Source organism: Theobroma umbraticum, unplaced genomic scaffold (assembly GCF_002168275.2).
Source record: "Theobroma umbraticum cultivar Fairchild unplaced genomic scaffold, ASM216827v3 scaffold_51.0, whole genome shotgun sequence".
Classification (NCBI taxonomy): domain Eukaryota; kingdom Viridiplantae; phylum Streptophyta; class Magnoliopsida; order Malvales; family Malvaceae; genus Theobroma; species Theobroma umbraticum.
Window position 1 is genome coordinate 3,904,663 of NW_018397260.1, and position 22,840 is coordinate 3,927,502.

General features: G+C 34.1%; 2 protein-coding genes and 1 pseudogene across 4 annotated transcripts in view; 1 reads left to right on the forward strand and 2 right to left on the reverse strand.

The window, feature by feature from the left end:
* The window catches only part of LOC110416720 (chloroplast processing peptidase-like), a 4,049-nt gene extending 317 nt beyond the window's left edge, over positions 1–3,732 (reverse strand). The window contains exons 1-6 of one of the 2 annotated variants that reach the window (XM_021428781.2): positions 3,475–3,732; positions 1,409–1,471; positions 1,245–1,313; positions 788–874; positions 357–424; positions 1–12 (exon numbers count right to left, since the gene is read on the reverse strand). The exon at positions 1–12 is cut by the window's left edge and continues 317 nt beyond it. In XM_021428781.2, coding sequence (XP_021284456.1) covers positions 1–12; positions 357–424; positions 788–874; positions 1,245–1,313; positions 1,409–1,471; positions 3,475–3,702 — 527 coding nt within the window. In that variant the 5' untranslated portion in view covers positions 3,703–3,732. Of the gene's footprint in view, positions 13–51; positions 425–787; positions 875–1,244; positions 1,314–1,408; positions 1,472–3,474 lie in introns of those variants that run through there. The other variant, XM_089783620.1, reaches the window with a different exon arrangement.
* A 2,108-nt stretch (positions 3,733–5,840) lies between these two features.
* On the reverse strand, positions 5,841–7,939 carry LOC110416885 (mitochondrial import receptor subunit TOM6 homolog pseudogene; annotated as a pseudogene). The gene is made up of 2 exons (XR_016351237.1): positions 7,405–7,939; positions 5,841–6,055 (listed from the first exon to the last, which is right to left on the reverse strand). The product of XR_016351237.1 is annotated as a mitochondrial import receptor subunit TOM6 homolog pseudogene (transcript).
* Positions 7,940–9,886: 1,947 nt separating this feature from the next.
* LOC110417301 (uncharacterized) lies at positions 9,887–12,244 on the forward strand. The gene has a single exon (XM_021429571.1). The coding sequence runs from the start codon at positions 9,938–9,940 to the stop codon at positions 12,071–12,073; it is 2,136 nt and encodes a 711-aa protein (XP_021285246.1). The 5' UTR covers positions 9,887–9,937; the 3' UTR covers positions 12,074–12,244.
* The last annotated feature ends 10,596 nt before the right edge of the window (positions 12,245–22,840 follow it).

The window sequence follows — 22,840 nt, forward strand, 5'->3', positions numbered from 1 at the left end:
GGCAGTGGCCCCCTGGTTATCAGTCAACATTGATGACATAAGGAAAAAAGAAAAACATATTGCATTTACAGCAAAAATCACGTTTCAAATTATGAGTAAATGAAGAGGAAACAAAGTATTTAGCCATATCAACATTCAAGTAGATACTCTTCTTGGAATATTATTCTATAAATTGGACATTACAAAGTTATTTTTCTCCTTTTTCAAAAGGAATTAAATTCCTCTAAAGGAGCCTTTCAAGGGTGAAACAGCATGTTCTAAATTATATCCATATATCATTAATCATACTAAGAACAAAGAAAATAGAGCTCAGCACAGGAAAATTGAAAAAAAAGTGGAGAATGTAGTCGATGTACCAATTATGTGAGTCATAGCTGTTATTTCGATTGTCCCCCAACACATAAACATGACCTTTAGGCACATACTGCAGGTCCGAGAAAAATGATAAAGTCAGCTAGAAGCAACAACCGTAAATTCAAAAATAAGAAAGAGTGGAAGACCAAGCAAGCAGTGCACCATCCTATGGTAAACCCGAATACAAATTGATTTGAAACATGGAGGCTCAGATTTCAACTTTAAGGAGCCCACCAGGCTTCCTCATGCTCACAATTATTGTACCTAATCTAGTGATAAGTCAAAATAGTAAAGGAGATTTACTAGGTAATTGCTGAATAATATACCAAGGTAGTTCCCACCCCATAATGTTGTTTAAAGAAAACATTATTCTTGGCCCATCAAATGCTGGAAAACTCTAAAATTACAAGGAGAGACAATAAAGGGGACGCACTGTTAAGTCTGATGTGTATGATGGCCGTTCAGCTATGAAGTTTTCATTTTGTACAACTCCATTGACATAGAGTGAGCCGTGATGAACCTGCATGGTATTAGAGGAACACATTTTAGAAGACGGAGAAGAAGAGACTTCAGCATTTTTTTAGCAGTTCGAATTAAGATATTGTCTTGCTGATATTAGGTGCTGATTTATATAGATAATGAATTAAAGGAGCTAGGAGAACTTTCTCTGAAAGCATAAAAGAAATGTGATTGAATTTTAATTGCACCCTTGCATTCAAAATTAACTAAACTACAACAAAATCAGTCTAAATGACAGTCGGTATTGGAAAAAATGCAGAACTCAAAGTAGTCAGTCTGAATGCAACGTCCACAGAACTTTGAATTTGCAGTAACCATGTTTTACATCCAATAAATCTTAATGCGAAAAGTGGCAACAGAATCAGCAATACCTGAACCAAGTCTCCAGCTTTTGCAACAATTCTCTTAATGAAAACAGCATCCTTCCCATATCCAGGCTCCTGTAGCACACCAAGAAGACAAGCATACTTCAGAATAATTTTCTATTGGGTGCAAAGTGCAAACGGTTAGGCAATAATACATCCAACTGACAAACCTGTTCTGGAGCTAGGAATGTTACAATATCATTTATGGCAGGACTCCTGAAGAAGAAAGAGGCCTGGACAAGTTGCAAAGAAACAGCTAAATGAGAGTAAACACCACAATGGTGCCTATTAGAAAATCAGGATCATTACTCTTTAAGTCAGTCACAATCATGACGCATACTCTGCAAAAATTCCATAATACAAACACAAAGAGTATTATAGTAGGGCTCTATTTGCATTAAGCTGACAAAACATATATCAAGAAAAATAAAAGGGTTTGTTTGTGAATTAAGAAAGACAATTTCATGTCGTTTCATTCCCCTCCGAAGTCAATTAAAAATCTACCCTTTTCCCCCTGATAATAGTTCAACTAAATTAAAATTTCTGGAGTAGAATTTCAGGAATCTTGATCATGATCCTAATGATTCTCAAAATTTTATTAGAACAGAAATGATGATGAATTATTGAGTGGATATACTGGTTCCAAGGATCTCCCATCTTTAAAAATCTATACAAGCAGCTTGTGAAGTCTTCTGACAATGACTGTCCTATCAATAGTATTGAACATTGAAGAGTAAAATTTAGAGTAGGGGCAAGACCTCTTAGCAACATAATCAAGAACAAAGATAAGAAAGAAATTCCTGGCCAGCCTCTAAATAAAGTAGCGTGCCTATGTAAGAGAGAAATATGACATGTCTCTGAGAATGATATCAAAATTGAGGTGATGCCTATGTAAGAGAGAAGAGCCCTGATTATTAGAAATGATACCCAAGATTCCTCCAAACAAACAAGAATTTTAGACACTATTGTAACAATAGCAGACAGATTAATAATTTATAGACTCGTTAACAGTTTAACACAAGAAGAATTGCTACCTGTTCTGTACACTTTAAAATATTCTAGTGAATAGGAGAAAATGCTGACAAAAGTAAGAGCAAAGCTAGTTATAAACGGTTAGTTAGAAGATTGTATAAAATGCTGAATATCTACATGAGGGCTTTATAACAGAACTTTTTTCTCATTTATGGCCAACAAAAGCAGAAACGAAACCATGCAACAATGCATGACAGGAGAATCACAGTCTTGACACAGCCCTTAGGGGAAAAAGACCCAGGCAGAGCAGAAGGAGGGGTGACGAGAAGCACGTGCATTAGACGTCACTCCTTCAATTTAAAGGAAGCTGTTTCAGCAGTACCGCGATTCTCCATTGTTGCAATGTCTTAACGGAACATAATACTACATCAACCCATATATTGCTTGCACACTGTCACTTGAAAAATACAGGTACTTCTGCAAATTTTCAACAAACTAAAACAGAGAAGTTGCAATCTTAGAATCTGTAATTTGCAATCTTAGAAACCTTAGAAACTGCAATTTGCAAATTAATGTTGTGATGCTTGTCACACAGTATCTTTAGCTGGAATAGAAGGAAATTTAAACTCACAAATGTATCCTTTACCAGGTTACAAATCTGAAAGAAGGGACTATACAACCAAGCTGGTTTCACAAACTAGGAAATATTAGTGGTCTTTTTATTTTGTTGAGGCACTAATTTTCGTTAGGCTGTGAACCTATGAAGATGAATTTCACATGTCATTTATTAAATTGGTTAGTGTGCTTTCCTAGGATCCACAGAACAACCAGGCTAAACTAATTAATATGGAGAGATGAGTTAAGGATTGTCCTTTCCCTCAGAAGTGTACGGAAGCACATCTATCTTTGGACAAACTACTCAAAATCTCGAATAAGAAAGCCATTGACCTGTGAAGGAATAAAATGAGATCACATTCCAGCTCAAAGAGCCATTCAATGTACTTGGCAAAGAAGGAAAGTTGTTTCCGAAAAGTTTAAAACGAAAATTCTTATATAAATAAACAAAAGTTGTGATCATCCACAGAATTCAATCTGAAGCAGGACAGAAATGAAGTTTACTGGGAATTTTAAGCCCAATGGGTAAGACAGCTACCTGTATACATCTGAAGCAGCAAATATTTATACAGAATGAAGCAGCAAACATATCAACTATTAACAAACTAACCATCATGAGAAAAAAAAAAAAAAGACCAGAGATTTTTACCTTTTCAACGATGATTCGATCACCAACACGAAGAGTAGGGTACATAGAAGAAGAAGGAATGAAACGAATCTCAGAAAACGTTGTCCACAAAAGAGCTACCACCATGAACCTCAAGAACCCATCAAAACCTGGCCATCTAAGGAAACCCCAGCTCTGGCAAGGCATCCATCTCAGCGAAGGGAAAGTCATAAGAGTCTTGTATAAAGCACAGGGTCTCAAGTAACTCATCGACCCAGAATTGCAAAGATAGAAAAAGAGAAACCTGGTTGAAGCTCTTCACAGGCACTTTAAATTTAAGTTACCAAACTAGGAAAGAGAGAGAGACAGAGTAGAAATGGGGTCTACGAAGGACGTTTGACCTGGTTTCCTTGGAGAGTAAGGTTCAATGTTGGTGAGACAGAGAGTAGCTTGAGGCTGTCCCACGTTTACTTTTTGTTAATATAATATAGTAACGTCCAACGACTTTCAATCTTACTGGCTGCCAATCAGTCAACGCCAGCTCACTCAGTCACTCTCTCCTCTAAGGTACACTGTGCAAAGAAATTTACTTCTTATTTTTCCCCAAGATTGATTGAATTTACCATGTTCAGAGAGTGTAAAATTTAATTATTCTAATAGAATTGGCTTATACCCTGAACAACATCAATTGACTTCTCATATTTTATTATATTTGAATGAGTTTTAAAATTTTTTATAGTGAACGAGTTTTTAAATTTAAATTCAAATAATTTTGAATATTAATGAAAATTTAATTATCTAATAACGTAATGTTAATCGATTTTTTTTCTATCCAAATGATAGAATTCACATAATATCTAATGAGATTATATGACAATTGACAAGGTTAATTATTCAAATATTTTAATTTTCTAGGTCATAGGACATGTAGAAAAAAAAAGTCAGTCGGCATTTAGTTTAAAGACAACTAAATTTTAGATAGAATGAAGAGTTTCTTTGGATTTGAATTAAAATTTAAGAATTCATTTGAATGTGATAAAGGTAAAGAGCTTAATTGAATAAATTATCTTTGTGCATGAACTTTCCTATAATTTATGTTAATAACAACAAATTATAAGAAAAATATAAAGTAGAGTTCAATAATCAAATGGTTTTTTTCTCTAATTTTTCCATTAATATCTTGTCCCGTCATGATTGAGAATTAAGGATGAATAGCAAGTTTGGTTCACAAAATTAAATATAAGAGGAATGAAATAGCCATTATGTGAAAATAAAATAAAATAATTATTATGTAATTTTGGTTTATAAAAAGAAATTTTCGTTATGATATTATTTGGATGTTTAGTTGGTAAGCAAAACTTTACAATAATTATAAAATAAAGGAAAAAATAAAAAATATCAATTATTATAATTTAAAATTTATTTTATAAAATAATAAAATACTTTTTTATTATAATTTAATAATATTTATGTCAAAAGATAAAATTACCCTTTATTATAATTTAATAATATTCATCAAAATACAATCTACCCTTTATTATAGTTAAATAATATTTTTGTCAAAAATAAAATATCTTGTGCTATAATTTAATATTATTTTCATCAGAAGACAAAAATATCTTTATTATAATTTAATCATATTTTCACCGAAATACAAAAATATGCTTTATTATAATTTAAAAATATTTTTCATCAAAAAATAAAAATACCCTCTATTATAATTAATAACATTTTCACCAAAACATAAAAATACCTTTTATTACAATTTAATAATATTTTTGTCAAAAAACAAAATAACCTAAAATGGCATATCTCTAAGCCAATTTAGGAGATTCTCAAGACTTCCAAGTAAAAAAATTTCGCCGATTCGGATTTATGCAAATTAAAGGAGAAACTTCATTTAAAATTCTGAACACAGGACCGATTCAAAATGTGTTGGATTAATTGGTACTAGAACAACACCCAAACATTTGACTCGATGCTTGTCAATTGATACATTACTCTCTTCTTCAATGCAGCAATGGCAAGCGCAAACATCCAAATTTTGTTTATGGACTTATCTGTTGCTCGGGTCCTAGGCTCTTAGAGCTTGGCCTCTTCATATTTGGTCCATTACTGCATCAAGTGCCATCACTTTCTCAAATACCAACAGATACCCAGACGCATGTCGGTGAGGACATTGTAGCAGAAAGCCGAACAGAGAGTTCACTAAACTAGAGTAGCGGGTGTTTTGTCATGGAGATCCCCAGTCCCAACCTCGTTTCAAATTTGGCAATTACTTCCCTCAATCAAAGCCAAGGAATAAAATAAAATCATTGGTTATTCAATAATTTGAGGGAATGGCAGCAGAGAGAAAAATTTCCCCAATTCCTGCCGAAGGAAATTATGGCATGGTGATACTAGCAAGATATTCGAAGGTATATTCAATTAGATATAACCGTCATGACATAATATGGAAGTACTCAATCCTCCATTTCAGTAAAAAATCTAACAAGCATGATCAAAGCAAATGCAAATATAACCTAATGTGATAACACCATGGCCTCATACTCAAGCAGGCTGAAAAGGAATCAGGAACTTGAAACTCCTTTACATCCCAATCCAATTCTCTCCTTGTAACCCACTGCACCACAAAAAGAGGAAAAATCAGTAGCAAACACAACAAAACAAAATCCCGGTAAAGTGAATGAGGGAGAAACGCTAGCTAAGAACTAAAATGACTACTTCTAACAATAATTCATCATATAGAATACAACTAAAGTGCCTTCCACTAGCTAGTGGCATCACCATGATCAAGTGACACAACAGGAATAAAGGCAGGATCTGGACACTGCATGATTCCCATAGCTACCATATGAAGCAATCAGTTTTCTCAACCACTAAATGCAATTTACAAGCTATCACTCGAAGGTGCACTTTTTCTCATTATCCTAAAGCAAAGATCACAGCAAAAACTGAAAAAACAGAATCTATTTGAATTACAACCGTAACAGTTGTCACTAATACGGGCAAGGCATCATAAATAAAAAAATAGTGCATTACATAATTTTCTGACAACATGGCAACTGAAGACAAATCAAGTACTTTTAACGATGATATCTTTTTGGAACAAAAAGAAAAAAAAGGGTTCTGAAAAACCATGAAAACACTGATCAACCAAACTGGAAGTATTTACAGCTATGCAAGTGTAGCAAAACAATCAGTCATGTATATGTCATTCGACATTTCTACTCTTATTTGCCAGGGTAAAGGCACTAAGGAACAGTATTAAGCAAATGGACATGAAGACTGACTTTCAGTGCTACTATAACAAAATTTAATAGTAACCATAAGGATATCAAATTAGAGTGGTGTACTCCAAATTGTTGCTAATAAAAGAAACCATCTCAAGCCAACGAACCTGCTTCCAACATTTAATAAAAATGACATTCAGGAAATTAAAAGAGCTCCATCATGGAGGGTAGTCGACCTCAAACCCTAATGACAAGGAGTCCTCCTCCAAATACTACACATCTTTCCAAAATAACTTCCTAGGGACAAAGAGGATGCCTTTACTCTATCACTCTTTTTTCTTTTTTGACAATCCATTCAAAGTCTTAATTCCTAATCCATTCCAAAATTTTCTCGCCTTCCTGAATATACCTATTTACTAAAACTTTCAAGTACATCAAATTAGCCATGCTTAAAACCTCTCATTCCATTGGCACCACTCCTTAGATAAATTATCTCCCTCAACACGTCTTGAGCATACAAATTCTAAGGCTGTGTTTGGTTGTTGCTTTGCTACATAAACTACATTTCAGTGATTTCACACATGAAAATTACAAAAATTGGTATTCAACCCAGATAAAATAATTCGTATCTGAAAAAACCAGCATAGCAAATAAACCCAGTTCCCAGAACTAATCCTACTAGAAGAAAAATGATTGTGATAATAATAAAAAGCAAATAAAATCTAAGTCTTTAAACTACCTGAAAAGAGAGAGAGGAGGCATCTAGAACTCGAGCTTGAGCTCCTCCTTGTCATCAGAGAGGTAATGAAGAATGTAAGGAGTGACACGAACCACAGCTACCCACACCCCAAACATAGCCACGTGTGCCTTCAGCTGCTTCAAGGCCGCCGCCTTGTCCGGTTTGCGCATGAACATTCCCGGAAACATCGCTGCTTTTGTTTGATATCTGCTTGCACTCGATTAGAAAGAAGCTGCACCTGGCTTTTCTGGTATTTTATGGTTCGATTTTTGATCTGATGGCTTTTGGCGTTTTGGCGGGAGCGGCCGGCGGAGGAGTGGGGCGGCAGTGGAGATAGGGTTTGCTTTAGAGAGAGAAGGAGTGAGGCAGGTGTGAGGGAGAGAGAGAGAAGCAGAGGATGCTCGCATGTCTCATCCTCCCCGTCAAGCGCGTGCTGGCAATTCTTCTCTCCAGACCCAACTTCTGATGCAAAACGACTACGTTTGATAAACTTTATTAGGTACTTTTTCTCTGACTCTTTTTTTTCCCTCACGAAATTCCCCTCTTCCCCAAAACACCGAACCAAATCCCCATTATCTACCATTCCATTTTCGCTTCTCTCTCTATCTCTTGAAATCTTGCTTCCCTCTAGGCTATCTTCCACTCAATTCCTTTATTTTGTTTTCATTTTCAGTTGTTTTATTGTTCTTTTTGGAGGGCTTGCATGGAGGCTTTGTAGTGGTTTCCTGCAATGTTTTTTTTTTTTTTTCAGATTTTTATTTCAATTCTTTGTTATGCCACATGGGTGTTTTTATTATTCTCAGCAGTTTGCTTTATTTATTTATTTATTTTCATTTTTGACCTTTACACTTGCCTTGGACAGATTTAACTCGAAAATTTTGCTGGCCCTTTAAACAGTTTTCGTGTTTGTTTGGAATATTTTGTGTGTGATTTTGTTCGTTTATTCTGAATTCTTTGGGTGTGAATTTTTGCAATTGGTCATTTTTGTTATAGATGTGCCATTGATTTGTAGTTTGGGCCTGCATAATTTCTGTGATTTGCTTAAGATCTTTAAAACAAACTTTCTCCTTTGAGTACAGCAATGGAAAAGAAATTTAAACTAGCTTCAAAGTAAGGTTTATTTGGTTAGTAAAGTGATCTGCTTGCTGTTTTACTTATTCTTTCTAATGCTTTTGATTACCTTTTTGTCTAAAAAATAAATAGTGGTTGAACTAGTATGTATTGGCATTATCTCACTATTAAGCATAACATGATTGGTAGGGATCTTCAAGGGCATGATCACTATGAGAAAGTATCTAAGATAAGAATATGTGACCCTTGAATACCAATGGCATACTCATGTCTTAAAAATATTAGAAATTTTTACCAGATTTAAAGTTAGGTGAATTGATTAGTTAAGCGATTTCCTTGCTGTTTTTCCTATGTTTTTTCTTTGCTTTGAATCAACTTTTGTCTAAAAAAATGATTGTTTGAACTGGTATATTCATCACTGTGAACATGCTTTTTTTTTGTTTTTAAGAAGTAATGAATTCACAATTTTACTATTGGCCATATACATGGCTGGTAAGAATGTTCAAGAGTATGATCATTGAATTTATGACACTAAATTTCATATTGCTTGATACTTGTATTACAATGGCATGCTTATTTTTCAAAAAAGGAAGTTGTATGCTTGGTACATAAGCCTAATGATAAATTTGGCCTAGGTTTGAAGTGACGGGAATTGGTTGTTGTTCATTAGAAATGATATTTTTCTGAAGAGGATGCATCAAGCTCTGCCATTGAATGACTTACGGAATCCTTCAATGTTGGTATCAAAGATTTGAACCATGTCGAAAGGAGCATTTAGAGAAAGCTATATGAAGAGAAATGCAGGGAGTATAATGAACTCCTTTCAAGCAATTTCACGACAATTTTAGCTAAAGGATGTACAAAGAAATGTACCAAAAGGCTTTACTGCTTGCTGAAGAACTTTCATACTATGAACAACTCCTCGAAGCTGCTCTTCATGCTGCTTAGAAAACGCTAGCAACCTTTGTCTTTTCTGTGTCTCCTGGTTACGAACGCATTCTTCTCCATTGAGCTAAACTAAGAAACTTTTAGGGGAACAGTCCTTTCTCACCTACCCTAACAAATTGGGCCCCAACTTTCTTAAAACTTGAACTATGCAGCTCTCAAAGTCCAACTGCTGGATTGAAGAAGAATGCCCAAAGATTTTGTTTTTTAGTAAATAAATAAATAAATACACAAAGATTTTAAAAACACAATCCTGTCCTATCAATATCATCGCAAATCCTTTTGTGTGGATAAAAATTGACTACAGCCGGTGCCAAAAGTCCTCAAGTAGGATCCCACTAATAAAATAATCACGAATCAAGTGCTTCATTTTACTCCCACGTGTCACGAAATAAAAGAAGCGGGTCCACCGATCTTCACACGACGTCATCCCTTACAACATGAAAACTCATCCCCTTAAATCCCATTGAAGACTCATTTGGTGCCACTCAGAGACCAGCTTCATCGAAGCAACACCATGAAACCCAAAGCACTTTTCAGTTTCTTTCTCCGTTTCTTCTTCACCTTGCTGTGTACGGCGGCGGAGCATGAACCTCGAAGCAGAAGCAGAAGCAGCATAGTTTTTACTACACTTGGCAGATCAGATTATGCTTGGGACATCTTCACTCTCCCAACTTTGGATTCACCAAACCCTTCTAACGAACTTCAGATTACGGACGGTGAATCGGTTAATTTCAACGGCCACTTTCCGTCAGCCTCATCGTCCTCCATCCTCTCGCTCCTCCACAATCGAAGCCTTCTTCATCCTCCGGGTCCACCAGCTCCGGCGCCGCTCCAGCTCATCTACGTCACGGAACGAAGCGGGATGTCAAATATTTACTACGACGCACTTTATTGCGATGCGCCGCGAAGCACCAGATTAAGATCGGCCCTTGAACTTCCCGTCCGAGTTCAAGCTCCTTTGTTGGGTTTAGAGGAAAGCAAGAATCGGATTTCGATGAAAGATAGGCCGAGTTTGAGTGGGGAGAATTTGATTTACGTGTCAACACATGAGGACCCGGGTCAGCCGAGAACGAGTTGGGCTGCTGTGTACTCGACTCAGTTGGGAACTGGTGTTACTCGGCGGCTCACTCCTTATGGAATCGCCGATTTTAGTCCCGCCGTGTCTCCTTCTGGGGTTTGGACAGCTGTGGCTTCGTATGGAAGCAAAGGGTGGGATGGGGAAGTGGAAGAACTGAGCACTGATATTTATGTTTTCTTGACTGGGGATGGGTCTCAGAGAGTAAAGGTTGTTGAACACGGTGGGTGGCCATGTTGGGTTGATGACTCGACTCTGTATTTCCACAGGAGAAGTGAAGACCAGTGGATAAGTGTTTATAGAGCGATTTTGCCTAAAGGTAAACTGGTTTCTACTGAGTCAGTGACGATTGAACGAGTCACGCCACCGGGTGTGCACGCGTTCACGCCAGCTACTTCCCCAGGTAATCATAAGTTCATAGCAGTAGCTACGAGAAGACCCAATTCGAGTTTTCGCCATATAGAGCTGTTTGACCTTGTTAAACGCGAGTTTATCGAGCTCACTCGGCACGTTTCTCCTACAACTCACCACTTAAACCCGTTTTTATCACCCGACTCAGCCCGAGTTGGGTACCATAAGTGTAAGGGAGAAAGTAATGGAAGAAAAACTCCCCAGTTATTGCTTGAAAACGTTCGAAGCCCAGTACCAAATCTCTCTCTTTTCAGAGTCGAGGGTTCATTCCCTTCTTTCTCACCGGCGGGTGACCGTATAGCCTACGTGGATTTCCCGGGTGTTTATGTCGTGAACCGGGATGGTTCGAACCTGCGCCAGGTTTTCCCGTTGAATGCTTTTGCAACCGCTTGGGACCCGATTCGTAAAGGAATTGTATACACCAGCGCTGGACCGGAGTTCGCAAGTGAGAGAACCGAGGTTGATATTGTAGCCATCAACGCTGACGATGTTGACCAATCAAAGTTTAAGAGGTTGACCAATGATAGTAAAAATAACGCATTCCCCTCGCCATCGCCCGACGGAAAATGGATTGTGTTCAGGTCGGGTCGCACGGGTCACAAGAACTTATATATAATGGATGCGATCGACGGGGAGGCGGGCGGGCTCCGGAGATTAACGGAGGGCCCGTGGACGGATACGATGTGTAATTGGTCACCCGACGGTGATTGGATCGCTTTTGCTTCGGATCGAGACAACCCGGGTTCAGGGAGTTTCGAGGTGTATCTGATCCACCCCAATGGCACGGGTTTAAGGAGGTTGGTTAAGAGCGGGTCATCCGGGCGGGCCAACCACCCGTCATTTAGTCCGGATGGAAAGTATGTGGTATTTACTTCGGATTATGGGGGGTTATCAGCTGAGCCAATCTCAAACCCACATCACTATCAACCTTACGGTGAGATATTCACGATAAAATTGGACGGCTCTGATTTGAAGAGGCTGACTCACAATTCTTATGAAGATGGGACCCCCACGTGGGCTCCATCGTACATTAATCCAGTTGATGTGGAGGGGCCGAAGAGGCGCCACTGTGCTTTTGAGGACTGTCATTGGCTCAATGAAATGCCAGGCGGTGCCACTAGGGTGGAACCATTGGAGTCAACCAAGCCTCAGTGCGGTGCATGATTCCAAGCTTTTCTTGTGTATAAATAGAATAATTATGTGTTTAGGTATTGTAAATTTGTTTGATGGAAATAGTTTTGGGCACCATTTAAATATTTGTAACTCTTTGGTGCCCTTTTTGTGTAATATGGTTGAGAAAAATAATGAGCTTATGTCCCCATGGTCGTATAACTATCTTATGGAATCAACTTTTTTTTTTTTATTTGTGTGTGTTGGGTCCTGAAAGAGGCACAAGCAAAATTCTGTGCTATTCTTAGCTGAAAAAAACATGAAAAGGCAAAATTTGGGTTAGCATTAAAATCTGGAGCACCAAAAGGAAAGAATCTATTTATTCCTCTGTGTTTTTATTTTTTATTTTTTCGTATATTTGTAGTCGAGAAAATAATTAGTACATGGGCCCATGGTCGTATAACTATCTTTTGGAATCAAAATATCACCAAATGAAAGAGAGAATTTTGAAGAGAACACGGACACAGCACACAGAGACAAGCAGAGTTATGCTCTTCTTAACGGGGAAAAAGAAAAAGCAAAATTTGTGCGACGTGCCATATTTCAACCAGGAAAAATATTAAACTGTTCTAAACCAGGAAATAAGAGCTTATAGGAAATTTACATTAAATATGTTGATATCTTTTTAAAATAAAAAGTTTTATTTCTTTATATGAAAAGTTATGTCTTTATATATGAAAATTTGTGATTATTGAAAAGACACATTAATTGGAAGATTACATAAGTAAAGTAATATTTGAAAAAATATCTTTAAATTTTAAGATTATGAAATAATTAAAAAATGCCACTACTCAAAAGTTCTAATATGAAAACTTATGTTTTTATATTGTTACTCAAAAATTATGTCTTATGGTATGAATAGTTATTTTTACATAAAGTAATTATTGAAACAATATCTTTATTCAAAAGTTTTGTCTTGTAACATATAAATGTGTGTTTAAGACATAGAGGTATTTTAATGAAAATGTTGTATTTTTAATGAAAGAGATATTTGCAAGGACTTTCTTGGCAACTATTTTGCCACATGACAAGCAAAACAAAAACAAAAACAAAAAAACAAAAGCAAAAGAAATGTTATGTTTTAAATAAAAAAAAAGATATAAACATTTTGAGTTCTCATCGTTTACAAAAAATATTTAAATTCCTTATAATCTACTTTTTATAGAAAGTAAGTTTTAAAGTTAAACAACTTGTAACTTATGTCTAGTGATCTACTTTTATAAATACAAGACGAAATTAGATGTAAGCTTAATCATATCACTAAGGGTATCTACATAATTCCACTTTTGCTTACCCAATAAAATAAGTCCTAAAGTAGCATCTACAAAGTCATGCCTTGAAATCAATTTTGCCAATTCATTTGAGTTCCAACTAAACTCCATTTGCACTAACAAAACAAAGGATGAAACATACTCATGCTTATGCTCTTAAGTATGATTGATAATCCTTTTAGCAAGCATATATAACTCAAAAGTCTTGTCGGTTTAATGAATTAATAACATGAGATTCATGATTCATCTACCATGGCATAGTCACACAAGGACACAAGTGACTTTTCTCTGGCCATTAAATGATGCAATCTCAATGATATATGCCACAAGGCATTTGCTTAGCTTCTTTTTCCTTTAAAAAATTAACTCTTAGTCAAATTACACATTCATTGTTGCTCAATGCAAAAACCTTTTCCAAGTCTTCAATGGCTAACTTACTAGTCATGACAAACCTAAGCTAGTTAACTTTCATTATGTCTCCATCTGTTTTATCCTCTTAATGTATCTCATCAGTATATCTTATGGCTTCGAATGTCACAACAATGAGGAATTTGCTCCTATTCACGTTACGTTCATCACTCAACATGGACTCCATGACATCCAAGCTGTCCATGATACACTCATACTTGACTGATTTTGAGACTGGTTGACAGCTAAACGACAGATAAGAGAACTGTTGGAATAGTTTTTGCTTATATATTTCATTGAGTCTTAGAGAATCGGGCTAGTGGAGATCGATCAAAGCATGGCAACAAAGAAATAGAGCCTACAAATAAAGGTCATCAACTCCATGTTCGTAATCATCTTGGATTTGATCATCCTCAAGTTGATCCAATTGGAATGGTAACTGAAACTAGAATCTATCAGCAAAACAAGCCGATCAGAGTCCCAAGATCTTAACAGTTAACATGACCAAAGCCAAATTTGGCAAGCTATGTACCAAAGAGTAATGTCAAGTTGGGATCAAGTCTTTGAAATGGGTTATGCGAATATAAACCTCAACTTTATTAATAAATATGTAGTATAAATTTCTATGAAATTGTTCTTTTCAACTTAAAAAAGGAAAAATTTTACGAAATTAAACTCACACGTCATGTTGGACATAATATCTTATAAGGTCTCAATATCTCACATTGCCTAAGTACAAAATATGTTAATGCTTTATATAAGTAAACCCATTATGGGCTTGTTGTAAGGAAGATAAGAAAGTGGGCTTGTGTGCACATAAGGTCAGGCTAAGCTTTGAGAAAATGTAGATTTTTGCTTGCGCACAAAAATATACTTTGTGGTTAACTTTATTTGCATCTTATTTTGACTCATGATATTTTTTGCAATGTTATTTCCTAATTCTCCTCTATCCTTAACTTATGAAAACCAGCCTTTACCTTAGTTCAACTTTTCTGCCTTCCTTTTCTTTGCTTCCATCACTTCCCTATTTTACTTAGTTGTTTTTTGTTTTTAATTTTTCTGCAGTCTCCACCTTAGTTTCCAACACACCTCAGTTTTCAGATCTTCTCAACTTTCCTACTTTCGTTTTCTCTACTTCCATCACTTCCTTGTTTTGCTGGATTGTTTCTTGCTTTTAATTTTTTTGCTATTCCTGATATCTCTAATAGTTTGTGCAAACTAATCAAGAAGAGTCTGTTGAATCTTGGGATAACCGTTATAGCCTTTTTGTATTGAGTTTTATACTCCAAAGGGGTGAAAATTATCCTTAAGAACAATGTATCACACCTCAGACCAGTTTTTGTTGTCATTTACTTCATTATTTTGCACACAATCTTAAAGATAATTTAGATTCTCAAACCAATAAAGTTGTTACCTTTGTTACTGCTTGCATCACCACTGTCAATGGTTTTATCCCAACAACCGTTGCCTTCGTTGTAAATGCTACCAATCTAGTGCAAGATAGAATCTAGCATCAACAGAGATACACTAATAAACCTGATTATAAACTGAAAGCTCCTCATCCCATCTTCAAAAAGAAAGGTAGTTGTTTTGTTTATGGAAAGCCAAGGCATCATGCAACATAGTACAGGAAGGGAGCAAAGGGAAATGACAAGTCTATTAATCCAAGAGTCAACTTGGTTGAAGCAAATGAATTTAATGATATAATTGTTGCAGTCATTTCTCAAGCCAATATAGTGGTTAGTGTGAAGAAACGAGTGGTAGACTTAAGTGTTACCAAGCATATTTGTGTAAATAGAAATTTCTTTACCTTCTATACTTCAGTAAGGGAAAGAGAAGAGAAATATATCTTGGTGACTCTCAAACTGCTCAAGTTCTTGGTAAAGGAAAAGTCCTTCTAAAGCTTACATTTGGTAAGACTCTAACTGTAAATGATGTTATGCATGTTTCTAATAAGCAGACAAATTTGGTTCCTATAGCTTTATTGGGCAAGGTGGGGATGAAAATGTCATTTGAATTTGATAAGATTGTAATAACAAAAAATAATGTGTTAATGGATAAGGGATACTATAATCAAGGACTTTTGGACTTAACATTGCAAATGTCATGAACGAAAATGCTAGTTTTTCTGCTTACATGATTGATTCTATTGATTTATGGTATGATAGATTTGGACATGCTAGGATTCCTTATATTTAGAAAATGCAATCATTAGGTTGAATTTCTAGTATTAAAAATGCATGTTTTAGTAAATGTGTAACGTATGCTGAAACAAAATTAACTATGAAAATTTGTATTTCAGTAAATAAAAAATCTGAATTGTTAAGTTTAATTCATGTTGATTTGAGAGATTTGAAACAAACTATAACTAGATGTGATAAGTAATATTATGTTACATTTATTGATGACTACTCTAGATTTATTAAAGTTTATTTACTTAGAGCTCATTTGGCTTAACTTTTTTTTGTAGTTTAAAAGTTATTATGAAGCTCGTACAAACAATAATAGTTTTTAAAATTAAGCTAAAACTAGTTGGTAAGCTATTCGACAAAATAAATTATATAAGCTCTAATTTTAGTTAAAATTATTATGAAAGGCATTAATGTCATCTTCAATTACCTAATAAATCAAAATGTAACGAGTCTACTTCAAGCCTATATACGATTTCAAATGTTAAAATCAAATAAATCCAAACAAAAATGAAACAACTCTAAAACTTTGTATAGTAGTAATATTATTAGATTTTTATTGATCTAGCAAGCAATCGAATCACAATGTTTCAATTCCCAAAAGAGAATAGAATAGAGAAAATAATGTATTTCACATTAAAATCCTTTATGGTGAAAAAGAGAGAAAACCTTTAAATAGTTTTGAATGCAGTTTTGAATTTTAAGTCTTTTTTTTCTCTTAATTTTTGTAAGAACAAGAAAATATCAAATTTTGTCATTTTGTTGTTAGGTCTTTTATTTTTTTTTTCCTAATAGTCTTTACAGAGAGAAATAGAGGAGAAGGAGATCATAATTTACATTGGAGAATGGTGATCTGTAAAGGGAGGGAAAGGAAAAGGAGATCGATTAAAAACGAGATGGGTATTTCTTGAAAAACTGATGTGTTTTGGAAACAATAAAAGAGAATGGAGCTTTCCTTTAACCTTTCTTTTCTAAAATTTTGTTCTTTAAAAAACAAATTTTTTTAAGGGCTTTTCAAAATCCTGTTTGGCCTAATTTCTACTTTTAAAAGGTAAATAAGTTGAAAAAACTAAACCAAACAAGCACTTAGGCATAAAGATGAAGCTTTTGACATATTTCTTAAGTATAAAGTTAAGGTAGAAAATCAATTGAATAAAAATATAAAAAGAGTTAGATCAGATAAAAAGGGTGAATATATATTGATTAATGATATTTGTAAAAGAGAAAGAATAATTCATAAAATTACTCCTTTATATTCCCGTAAATTAAACGGCGTCGTTGAAAAAGAAGGTAGAACATTAAAAGAAATGATGAATTCTATACTTGTTAGTTCTAATGCAAATTAAAATTTGTGGAATGAAGCTTTATTATCTGCATGTCATATTCAAAATGGAATTCCCTATAGGAAAACTAGTAAGACATCTTATAAATTGTGGAAAGGCTATTCTCTTAACATAAATATTTAAAAGTGTAAGGGTGTCTTACTAAGGTTATGTTTCTTGATTTTAAGAAATGAAAAATTAGCTCTAAGACATCTAGTTGCATGTTTATTGATTATGCCGAACAGAGTGCTGCATATATGTTTCTTGTATTAAAAATTGATGTTCTTGATAATAATACAATTATTGAAATAAAAAATACTATATTTTTTTAGCATATTTTTTCATTGAGAATTGATACAATTTTTCATGCACATTTTAGTAAGAATGATTTTGAAATACAGAACGTTGATTTGAGAAGGAATAAAAAACCGAGGAAGGAAATTTCTTTTGATAATAATTTTTACTCTTATTTTGTAGATAATGATCCTTTAACTATATTGATACAATTTCTTCTAAAAACTTGAGAATTAGTAAATGGATTTTTTCAAAAACAATTTAATCCTGATGGCTCTATTGATAAACACAAAGCTAAATTAGTTGCTAAGGGTTTTACTCAAAAATAAAATATTGACTATTTTGATACTTTAGCTCTAGTAACAAAAATTTAATTTATTTGTGTTTTATTTGAATTAACTTCTATTTACAAACTTGTTGTTCATCAAATAGATGTTAAAACAGCTTTTCTAAATGGTGATTTAGAAGAAGAAATTTCTAAACACAACTCGAGAAATGTGTTCTTCCTAGTCAAGAAAACAAAGTTTGTAAATTGATTAAATTTTTCTGTGGCTTAAAACAAGGACCAAAATAATGGCATGAGAAATTCAATCAAGTTCTTATTAGTAAAGAATATTATTGGTAGTGAATGTGTGATTATTAATTTATATGCTGATGATATATTTATTTTTTATACATACATTGATATGGTAAATAAAACAAAATATCTTTTAACTATTAAATTTGATGTGAAAGTTTAGGAAAAGTCAATATTATTTTGAATGTTAAAATCATAAGATGTGATAATGACCTAATGCTAACACAAGAACATTATGTTGAGAGGTTACTTAAAAAGTTTAATGTTACATCTATAAAGGCTCCTTATGATGCTAATACCTAACTAAAGAAAAATAAAAATGATAGTGTAGTTCAGTCTGAGTATGCTCAGATTATTAGAACTCTGATACATTTGATGAATTATACTCGACATGATTTAATTTATGTTGTGTGTAAACTGAGCAAATATACACAAAGTCCCAATCAAGATCATTGAACTGCCTTGAGTACAGTAATAAAATAGTTGAAGGGTACCATAAACTATGGTATTTTATATAATAGATTTCCTAATATATTAAAAGGATACAATGATGCTAATTGAATCTCATATTCAAATGAAACAAAATCCACAAATGGTTATGTATTGATCCTTAGTGGGGGTGTTATAACTGAGAAATCAACCAAACAAATAATAATTGTTAAATGTATAATGGAATCAGAATTTGTAGCTTTGGAGTTGGCTGGTAATAAGTTTAATAAGTTAAGAAACTTCTTAGCAAGTATTTCATTGGAAATGAAACTAACACCTTTTGTGTCTATGCACTGTGATTGTCATGTGACAATAGCCATTGTAAAGAATAAAACTGTTAATAATAAGAATAAACACATTCGTTTAAGACATTATATGATAAAGCGGTTGCTTAGAGATGAAATAGTATCCATTAATTATGTGAAGTTAGAACTGAATTTAACCAATCTCCTGACTAAACTTTTGGGAAGAAATTAATTAACAATACATCGAAGGGAATAAAACTTAAGCCAATTGAGAAAAAATCAACAATAATAGCAACCCAACCTATCTGAGTGACAATCCCATGAATTAGGTTCATGTGGGTAATAACAAGTTATTTGTTGATAAATTGATACATTATTAAAATTATTATTCTTCCTATGGTGTTTGAATAGTGCAAGACTATAATATAAGAAAGGTTGAGTTAAACTCTTAATGAATTTCATATTCCTTATAGGTGGTGTATTAAATTGTAGTATACATTTGATGAAATTACCTATATAAGTGTGAAGTGGGGCCGCTCCTATAAGAATTGTAGCAAATTCTCTAAAGCATTTATAAATAACCAGGCACACCTATGGCCTATTCATGCAAAATTGTGTTAAACAGTAGAAATTATGAAAGTGTAATATGATTGATGAAAATCATATTTCATATAAACAATTTTTGGTTGATATAAGTTATAAACTTTGTCAAAATTCTGTGATTTATGTTTCATTCTTTCTAAACTTGGTTCATAGCTCAAAAAGCACCAGTTTCGATGCATGACACTCGAGTGAGATTAGACCCAAAATATGAAACCTTATGAAATATGTGGAGATTGTTGGACATATAATATCTCATAAGGTTTCAATATCCCACATTGTCTAAGTATAAAAGATATTAGTATTTTATATAACCAAACCTATTATGGACTTATTGTAAGGAAGAAAAGAAAGTGGGCTCACGTGCACACGAGATAAGGCCAAGTTTTGAGAAAATGCAGATTTCCTACCTTAATATCCTTTCTACTTTGCTATATTGTTTCTTGTTTTTAATTTTCTAATGAATAAGAGTCTGTTAAATCTTGGGAGATAACCGCTCCATCACTTCTCTATTTTGCCGGATTGTTTCTTGTTTTTAATTTTTTTCACCATTCCTAGTATCTTTGATGGTTTGTACAAACTAATGAAAAAGAGTCTGCTGTATCTTGGGGGATGACTACTACAATCATTTCACACCAAGTTTCATACTCCAAAAGGACAAAAATTATCGTTAAGGACAATGTATCTCACTTCAGACTAGTTGATAACCACTATAATCTTTTTACACTTCTTTATTTTGCCGGATTGTTTCTTGTTTTTAATTCTTTTATCATTTTTAGTATCCTTGATAGTTTGTGCAAACTAATAAAAAAGAGTGTTGAATCTTGGGGGATGACCACTACAATCATTTTACACCAAGTTTCATACTTTGAAAGGATGAAAATTATCATTAAGGACAATGTATCGCATTTCAAATTAGTGGATAACTACTATAATCTTTTTGCATTGAGTTTTATATTCCGAAAGGAACAAAAATTATCATTAAGGATAATGTATCACACTTCAAACTTAGATTTAGTCTTTGCACTTAATAAACAAAATGACCGGATGAAAATTATAGGACAATGTATCACATCTAAGATTAATTTTTATTATCATTTACTTCATTATTTTGCTAACACTTCAAGCGTAGATTTAGTCTTTGCACTTAATTAACAAAATAACCTTTCTCTCTAATAGCTGACAGTACTGCAATCTCTACAACGAGGAATGAGCATAGCTTCTTTTGGCCCAATGACTTCCCACAGTCTTGTCCTTAACTACAAGCTTTTTCTTTGACTTAAATAAGTTTAGTGTTTCAATTTTGTTAAACAATGTTATACAAATTTCATTATTATGGTATTTTTTTTTTGAAAGAAAGTATATTTCATTCATTCACCGATAACTTAGTTACATTGTGAGAGACAAAGAATGGACATTCCAAGTACATGAATTAACCCATTCCCACGTTTATTTCTACTACATGAAGATCGAGCCTCATTCAAAACTTTCACATGAAAAAACCCTTTGAAATAAAAAGTATGTAATTGATGCAACATATCTAAGTTGACACCCCACCTAACAAAATCCAATCCTCACTCAAACTTTGCTTTCGCATCAGAATGCTCCTTATATGCGCTAGCATATCAGAAATAGCTATCCAAATCATCTATTCAGCATCCATTTCTTTTGCCCATTCAGCTTGATTGACTTTTCTTAAGCAATATCAAATCAGCTTTCAGTGAGTTCTTCTTAACAACTCAACACAATTTTCAATAATAAGTCCCAATGACCCACTGCGTTCATTATTATCAAAAATAAATCTTTTAACTCCTTTTTCAGGTTATTTTGACATAAATATATCATTTTTATTTAAAAAAAAAAACACACTCACCCAACCAACTCTGTCTCTCAAAATTTTCACCTTGAGTCAATGATTTAAACTTTGTCAAGGCTTTGGCTTTGACAAAAAAACATTGACAAACTTCTATTTAATCATCTAAACAAACATTGTTAAATCGCACACACAAGAAATAACAATTTGACATATCTATTTACTTACATCTACTATAAACTTTTTATAAAAAAAAAAATACTCGTTCAATCACCAAACCTAACCCAACACAAACACCTACATAGAAATGTACTCTGGTTCGACTACTCGTAAATCCTACAAATTCTTATATATATTGGGACCTCTTTAATGTAATTACCCATAAAAGAATTCCTTTTCACTAAGAACACCTGTGTAACAAGATGTCTTCTCCAACCAATCAAAAAACATTCATCCGAAACCTAGTTGAGACTCGACATCATGACCCCTAACACATTACAAAAAGGGTCTGCTTCTAGCTTTGTGTGATTAGCACCAACCAAAAGAAATTGGAGATTGTTTCACCCGCCTTTAGTCGTTTGGTTTTTTTGGTGGTCAGCTATGGCTCTCAAAGAACCGTTGCTTCCTTCTTCTAGCCGTCCCCAGGTATATATTGAATCTCCAATAGCCATAGCTGTTCTTGCTTTTCTTTGTCCTTTAGGTATATGTGTGTATGTATTTTTTCAATTGCCATAGATAGAGTAAATTTGTCTAAGGGGATTGTCTTTTTAGATTTGCCATGATTGAGTCAAGATATTTATTAATTATTTCTACATAAATTAGTGCAATTACTTTGATCTTTAACCTAAAAAAAAGAAGCAGTAAATCTGGTCAGAAAATTGAAGAAGTAAATGAAGAAATTAATTAAGTAAATTCAATAGTGAATAATTAATAATATATGCTTCAAAATTCCTTAATTCTTCCTCATGCTATTTTTGGTTTCCCCCCAAGGCTCAAATGAGCAGAAATTCGTCCAAACAAAAAGAAGCTTCGAAGTTGGAGCCGGAGTTATCATCTTGGACTACGGAGTTATCATCTTGGACGACGGGAATTATCATCGTTTCATTTTATGTTGTTTCGTTGGCATGTGCGATAGCCTGGTGGGACTTTGTCCCACTAAACTTTAAAGCATCTGATCAGCCTGAGGGCGATAAAGTGCGACGCCTAATGAACATGGGCTTCTGCCTTGGTCTTCTTCATGTCAGTGGCGTTGGATATTCTATCCTAGTGGCTGACATGGCCATTAGCTTCTTCTTGCCTGCAATTCTCGAGCAGGTTTTGGGTGGTGATGGAGAGAAGAAAAAAATTGCAACTCCAGGTTGGTTCCCTAGCATATCTCCTGCTGCTGCTGGACGTTACTTGTTCTATTTGTTGGGTGCTGCATTGTTTTGGCAGATTAATATTTACTTGCGCAAGACTTTTGACAAGGGCAATTGTCCTTTCAACTATATCTTGTGGCCTTACGCAAGTCCTAGCTGCTTTGGTATAATCATGGTCACCTTATTGTCCCTCAT

What these genes read in the sequence shown, in the direction of transcription:
- LOC110417301 (XM_021429571.1), top strand. Translation starts at nt 9,938, where the DNA reads ATGAAACCCAAAGCACTTTTCAGTTTCTTTCTCCGTTTCTTCTTCACC.